The sequence below is a fragment of the Anoplopoma fimbria genome, chromosome 4 (genome assembly GCF_027596085.1).
Source record: "Anoplopoma fimbria isolate UVic2021 breed Golden Eagle Sablefish chromosome 4, Afim_UVic_2022, whole genome shotgun sequence".
Classification (NCBI taxonomy): Eukaryota; Metazoa; Chordata; class Actinopteri; order Perciformes; family Anoplopomatidae; genus Anoplopoma; species Anoplopoma fimbria.
This window is the reverse complement of record NC_072452.1, coordinates 25,283,343-25,291,189: the sequence shown is the minus strand read 5'-3', so window position 1 is coordinate 25,291,189 and position 7,847 is coordinate 25,283,343. Positions and strand designations below refer to the sequence as shown.

Sequence of the window (7,847 nt, the reverse complement as noted above, 5' to 3'; positions counted from 1 at the left end):
GATCATTATTGGCAGATAAGGCTCATCAAAGATCTGCAATTGATGGCAAAATAGTGTGATCACCACCTCTCTGTTCTGTTTCTTTACTGCTAGTTGGATCTGTGACTCAAAACCATGAATGTATTTGACCCTTGCGTTTTGAGATCTTTTGCACCTCTACTGCATTGATATTATTATATTATAAATGATCTTAAATCACATCCTAAAGTGAGTTTAGTTTTATCTAATGTGATTTAATTATCAAAATGATAAAAGTATTTATGTGAATCTCCTGTTTTGGAAGCTGTGAGTTATATTATTCACTGTGGAAGTTAAGCAGATGAATGTGGAACCGGCCCGTCGCTCCGTTTCAAGCTTCACTCCTGAAGGAAACTCCCCGTCGGCCCAGAGGGGAGCAGGAAGCAGAGAGCAGGTAGGTTATTCTGGTTTCAACCAACCGCGGAGAGAACCAGCCGGCCGTCTCAAGGACAGCGGGGCTGACGCACGGCGGTGAGGACGGGCAGGGGCCGAGGGACAAACTGATAAAGAGAGGGAGGGAGAGATTCAGTGATGGGAGGTAGAGAAGAGGAGGTAGAGAGAGTTAGACTGAGAGTAGAAAGAGAGAGAGAGAGCATCACAGAACTATTCGTCAGTCTGGCTAAATTAAGCAGATTGCTCAACGTGGTCCCCTGTGTGAATATGAAGAAATGTCCCTCTTAATGTGATTGCCAGTGGCGTAACATGCCGTAACTCAAGGTTGAGGTTGGATGATGCCAATGTGTGTGTGTGTGTGTGTGTGTGTGTGTGTGTGTGTGTGTGTGTGTGTGTGTGTGTGTGTGTGTGTGTGTGTGTGTGTGTGTGTTGGGGGGGTTACAAGAGGACATTTACAATGTGATGATGCCAGGCGAGCATCAAGGAGAGCGGACACTCCGGTCGGTCAGCAGCTTCACCTTGTCGGATGCAGAGCAGGACAGCGAGCCAAGCTAACGGCTAGCTGCTAAGAACGTCTTTATTCCAACGCCGTATGAAGATCAACAGAGACCTGGAGGTGTGTTAGACTGAAGGACTAACTTTCATAGGAGACAGGGTTGCTGCAAGACAGAATGTACATATGAAACTGTTTTTCATTTAGCCTGTTCGTATATTTACACAATGTCTTTACTTAATGGAACATAAAGGATCTACAAGATGTGTCTGTTTGCAAATAATCAAGTAAGACAGCCAAAGAATGGTTTGACGGATGTTTTTGATTGATATTTGTTTCTCCTTAACCTAGAATTGAATGAGTTGCTTATATTAGAATAGGCAAACATGTAGGTACAGAAAGTTTAAGCTTGCGCAGATTTCTTTTTACTCTTTACACTTTACACATTTTCCAAAATACACAACATGTATTTATCTAAAGGAATATTCAGCATCAATCCAAAATTGTCGGCGTTTAGCCTTTCATAAAACAACGATTCCCCTGCCAGCCTTCGCACTGAGACGCCATGGGGTGAAGGATTGTCTACGACTTATGGGATTCAAACATTTCAAATAACTTCGCTGTGAAGTCCATAAGACAATAATAACCGGCCCTTCAAATGTTTTTGCGTCTAACGGCTTGAAAAATGCATCTCAAGCTCATTAATGAATAGAAAAAAATCCCATTAGGATCTGCTGTTGTAACAATTTCATTTTCAGGAAAGAAAGTAAAAAAATAAAGAACAAAATCATAACAATGGGGTCAATTTGCAAAAGCAGAGGAAGAGTCTTCTTGACAGAGAGCCTCATCCCTTCTTATAACCCAATCTGTGTTTTGTCTTGATTGCATTGTGTTGTAGTTTCTGTGGCTGCAGGAATAGCTTTTAGTTTGTTTCTTGGACTTCAATTTACAATGATTGGTGAAGAGGAAGATTGAAGGAAAAAAGAAAACTTGCTCTGGGTAACTGAGACCAAACTTTATTCTAGTAATCATTTGATGTTTCAGGACGCTGATGAAATGTTTTCTGTTAAACTCCAAATTGCTGCTGAAAAATATCTTTCACATCTTCTATTTGGCCAATTATCCACAGGAATTAAAATAACACAAATATAACAATCAACTGGGCACAAAAGTGAACGTCACTAATGCCCGGTTATTAAAGTCATTTTAGGGCGCTTCTCTCTTTTCAACAATTACCTCATACATCGGAGGTGATAGTAATTAGGAAATTCATGAAAGGAAAGCTGGATTGAAGCACTGTCGTGTTAGTATTCAGACAAAAACTGAAACAGAATTGGCTTCATAAATAAAAGACAAAAGCAGCTCCGGCTGTCGCTGACGTGAGGAGAGGGTCCAGAGAAACACGAGCAGAGGGAAAAACATTTAAGATAAGATAAGATAAGATAAGATAAGATAAGATAAGATAAGATAAGAGATAAGATAAGATAAGATAAGATAAGATAAGATAAGATAAGATAATCCTTTATTAGTCCCGCAGCGGGGAAATGTGCAGGATTACAGCAGCGTAGAGTAAAGTGCACACAAGATAAATAGTAAAATAAAAAAAAACTAATATTATAAATAAGCAATAAAAAACAGTAGAAATCAACAATAACTGAAATATTATATTTACAGACAAAAAAAACTATTATAACTATAATTGCATTTAATGAGAAACGATGAGCGGGTCGAGAAACGCTCCTGTTTGATGAAGAAAACACAGTTTTGTTGAACTGCAGGGGGTTTTAAGACCACTATGCTTACAAAAAGCATCCTCCAGAGGACACACACACACACACACACACACACACACACACACACACACACACACACACACACACACACACACACACACACACACACACACACACACACACACACACACACACACACACACAGGGAAATGGAACAACATCGTCCCTTCTTGCATTCTGCCCTTCATAAATCTATTCTTAGTTGTAGTTTCTGTCTTTCCTTTTTTAAATCCCCCGTTTAGGTCACAGACTCACCAATGTGAACCTTGTAATTGGCTCAACACGAGTTGCTCATAGATGCAAATGTTTTGCTCTGTTGTCATTTAAAATAAAGACAATGAAATGCAGGAAAAGTCTTTGAAAGGATTTTATATTTTGTATATATATTTTGGTAACAAGCCCTCATATGCACATTATGTCTTTGAGAAACTAGGGCTGACTGGTAATGAGGTGACACGCAAACTCTAGTTTTTTTTGCGATTAAAGCAGAAAGCCCATCTAAAATTACCACGACCTCTAAACAGAGCTTTATGTTAAAATGATGTAAAAGAAAAATAATGTCAACAGAAAGTCATTTGGGTCCTCTGTCTCTTTTGAAATGATGTATCCACTGGAATATGCTCCACTCAGAGAAAGTACTACATTTACATGCACACTAATATTTTACTAGTATTTTAAATATGACAATATTGTGAATTTGATAGGAGTCATGTAAACAGCACATTGTATTTGGTGATGGTGAATATGGTCTTATTTTTATATGCTGATGATATTCTGGTTTTAGGAGCAGTCTTTCCTGTTACCGTCAGCTCTGCGTGTTGTACAGTAGCTGTACACAAACCAACCAACAGGTTTCAGAGATGCACATCCAAAAGAAACGCCAAACTTTCTGGTTGGAAGGAGGAACGCATTACTGATAAAACGTTATGAAAGACTTGGCTATTAACACATTTTTGGGTATGGACAAATATCACAAAGTCTACTTTTTCAAGAAGTGCCCAACAGTCAATTAAGGGTATGTTAGTTAGAGTCTGATGGTGGCACCTTGATGGTAGCCTGTCATCAGTGTGTGAATGGGTGAATGATATGTAATATACTACTGACTGTAAGTCGCTTTGGATAAAAGCGTCTGCTAAATGACTGTAATGTAATGTAATGTAATGGGTAAGCCAATCATTGTTTTTCCGGGGTAACGGGCTGTCGGACAAATGGCCTTTAAATCCAAAAGGTCATTTTTCTGAATAAACACTTTCAACAAATTGCACGACTAGGTAACAGCTTGGGTCCTTGTTTATGCCATTCACAAACACAGCATCATAATATACATTTCCAACTGTGAAATGGTCTATTGGGATTTCAAATATAATGAGCCATCAGAACAATGGCATGTCACAGTGTCTCATCTTTCTCACTTTTCTACTTTTTGTTGAACTGTTTTTTCCACAGCAGACAGGTTGACTTCTAGTAGGAAAAAAAGCAACAGTGTTACTAATAAGATTAGTGATGGCTCTGCTCTATTCAAGGGTCCAAGTGAGACATCACAGAGTGGCAGAGAGCCAGAATGCAATAATATATATATATATATATACATATATATATATACAGCGACCCTGAAACTGAAGCAGCTAAATGGAATTCAGCCATCATTAACTTTATTATTTACACCTGCACTTATCCAACTGTGACATGTCAAGATGTCTGCTGTGTAAAAACACAACTAAGTACACAGAGTTAAGGTGTACTCAGCCACATTAAATATGCTTTACAGTACAGAGACCTGCATCCTGCTGCCGTCTTCCTCCTGTAGTCATATCTTCCCCCCATCTCAGGTCCATTTCAGATCCTTGTGACACTGTTACAGCGCTGCCTCATATAGCAGCCATCGATTATCTGCTCTGATATGAAAAATGCTCAACCTCAGTCCTCTCCTCTGAGGACCATGAGAGAGGACATGATGACCTTTAGTAATAGATGTATGTTACCGAGGCACTGCTTTCATAAGGAGACCACAGATATTGATCCGTCATGCAGGCCTGCTGCTGAACGCCATCTTTACTCGGACTGAACAGTTAAACTGATGAACGACAGCCTTTTAAGTATAGTAGATGATTCAACGGAGCAGGCAGTGGACACACACTGAACACAGACACATGTAAGTACACACAGAGCATATATAGTACAGTTGTGTTGTGTGGTTGGTGTTTTGTGCTGCTGCTGTCAGACTCCTCGATCACAGAACATCTCCTGGACTCAAAGTCAATCATCCTACTTGCACCACCATCTTTGCATTAAGAGGCTTCACATACTTTTCTTTACTTTTCTTTACTCACCTACCAGGCTGGCTGTCCAAACTATATTTATTCTATTTCATCAGGTCCAGTAGATCATAGAGTTTTGCAGGGATGGCATATTAATGTAGACCAAGTTAGCATTGCTCTGGTTTCTGTCAACAATAAGTCAAGTTGTTTATTTAAATGTTTATGATTACCACCAAATCTCCCCTTTTATGATTTTCGAAGCATAAATACAATCATCAGAAGTAGAACGCTGACGTCAGTGTGATAAGGAACTACGACACAGTCACATGACTTCACGTCACCATCACTGAGCTAAAGGAGAGTAGTGTCAGGTACTGAGGAGCACCTCTGGTTCTGAGTGTCTCAAACCTGCAATCTTTCTAATGACCAGCAGGGGCGCGACTTGGTTGCAAAAAGCCAAGATGGCGACGGCCAAATCTCGGAACTTTAGGCTTCATATCATCAGTTCACAAACCAGTGGGTGACATCGCGCTAACTACGTCCACTTGTAATATACAGACGAACAAAGTGTCTGTGAATTAAAACCCTCCTTTGCAGAATGTGTATTCACAAGCAGTTGGACAGCATATGAGAATATCACTAATTCAATTTCATTTATAGTAAAGATCCCTGTTCTGTTAGAAAACAAAATGACCATTTTTTGTTGGTTGGATTCAGAATAATTCCCTGACCATGTAAGCTAACTCTGGCAAGCAAGTTTAGTTAGTTTAGTTACTTGCTAAACTTAACATTAACCAACGAGAGCCGACCCCGCCACACTTTCACACTCCTGATAGAGAAGCTAAGCTTGCATAGTGAAGACAAGCTGACGGCATCTAAATCTATGGATGCCTATACTATCCTGGAGTAAAAGGTTGTATTCCAGCTTGGCAACAGCTGCTTAGAATGCAAAGCAACCCGAAAAGTAAATCGAAAAGAGTCTTACAATATCAGTGAAGCGTTTCAGAGACGGAGAGAAAATGTTACAACCAGTTTAGCTTCTGCTAACTGCAGATAAAGGGAGTAGCAACAGTTTATCCTTCTGATTGAGTGGTGGGCTTGGATGAGATAAGTAGACGACTAAGCTAATCTGTTAGCAACCTTTTCCCTCCATCTCTAAAGTGCTTCACCTGTATTGTAGCTCGGGCTTTAAATCCCAGTTTGTGATCACAGATGTTTCTGATATGATTTCAAGTTGGGGCCATGCTCCTTTGATTCTCGCACCCAACAACAAACCAAGACAACATTTTCTCTGTGTTTAACTTCATCCCACTTCGATTCTTTTTGGCCTCCAGTCTTGACTTGGTTTTGCCTCCAGCTGTGACGTAATCTCACCGTCAGCAGGAAAAGGGTCCATGTAGGCAGCCCGGGGCTCGGATACAAAACGCAGTGCGATGCTCGTTCACTGTGTCTGTCAAGAGTTTCTACACTCCATGTGCAGCGTTGGGTCAATCTGGGTGGGTCGCCCCACTCCAAGGGAAGACTGGAGCCAATTACAGCCTGCTGGGACTATAAATAACCACCACAGCACTTTACTGTGCATTTACATAAAGAGCTATAATGGCTGTGTAATGGTTTAAATATTCATCATGTCTTCTTTGCATTCCACTTTGCTCTTCCCACTGAATTATAAAAAAGAAAACTGTCCTGTTGGAGAGGCAGAAGAATTTCTGTTTCTGTTGTGTTGACCAAAAAAGATGGAATTAAAGGAATATCTTCTCCCACAGCTCAATAAAAAACACAGAAATGTGATCTTTTAATTAAGTTTTTATGTAAAATAGGGCAAAATATATATTTATTATTATACAGATATTTCATTTTGTAGTAATATATATATATATATATATATATATATATAAATATTGGAACTTGGGCATCGTTTTGATCTGAACATCGTACAAAATATGTCTACAGAAAGACATTTACGCCTGCCAAAGCAACTTTGGAACACTTTGAAACAGTGATTAAACAAACATAAAATCAGTGTATAATGGCAGATAAAAAAGAATACCTACCTAGTACTCTCAGTTCATTCTACAGGAACACACCATAATCCACCATGTGTTACCATCACACCATGATGCTTCTAATTACATTACTTTTACAGTTTGGGTACAGACACAATAAGCTTACAACAGTAAAGTGTGAAGCTGTTGCAAAAGTTTACATTTCAAACTAAAAGTTCCATTTATGAAATGTTTATTTATATATGGATGAATATAAAGCATGTACTCGTGCCACATACCACATCATTTAAAGTGAATATGCTAGGCCCATCCATTAGACACATAAAACATTACAGACACAATGCACAAACAATAGATAATACATCTAAATGAAAAACGTTTGTTTCATTATTATTTTGTTAAATTTAAGATAAGATAAGATAATCCTTTATTAGTCCCGCAGCGGGGAAATTTGCAGGATTACAGCAGCATAGAGTAAAGTGCACACAAGAGACATAGTAAAGAAAGACAAGATAAAAATAAAAAATGAAAAATAAAAGAAAACAAGTATTATAAATAAGCAATAAAAACAGTAGAAAAACACAATAACTGAAATAATTTGGAGCATTAACCACTGCATGGAAAACTTTACTCCTTTTCTATTTTGTTTCAGTGCATCGTATTTTCTTCCACTTTAACTGCTTTTATTTCCCTCTTTATTGTGCTTTTCAAAGATGTGTAAAGGAACCCTCTCCCCCTGAGTACAGCCTGTTTATTGTAGAAAGAAACATAACATTTCTTTCTACAATCAACACTTGAAATGATGAAGGCACTTGCAAATGACAAGGTAGTACAAAATGTAAACCATACTTTGGTGTTTCATTTTTTACCTCTTTACTTAAGATTT

The 7,847-nt window shown here is 38.7% G+C and overlaps 1 protein-coding gene across 1 annotated transcript in view; it reads left to right on the top strand.

Moving 5' to 3' along the window:
- Positions 1-319: 319 nt before the first annotated feature.
- The window catches only part of glra1 (glycine receptor, alpha 1), a 114,109-nt gene continuing 106,581 nt past the window's right edge, over positions 320-7,847 (top strand). Inside the window, 1 exon segment of the mRNA XM_054597150.1 lies at positions 320-412. Within this exon segment, the coding sequence (XP_054453125.1) occupies positions 320-412 (93 nt within the window).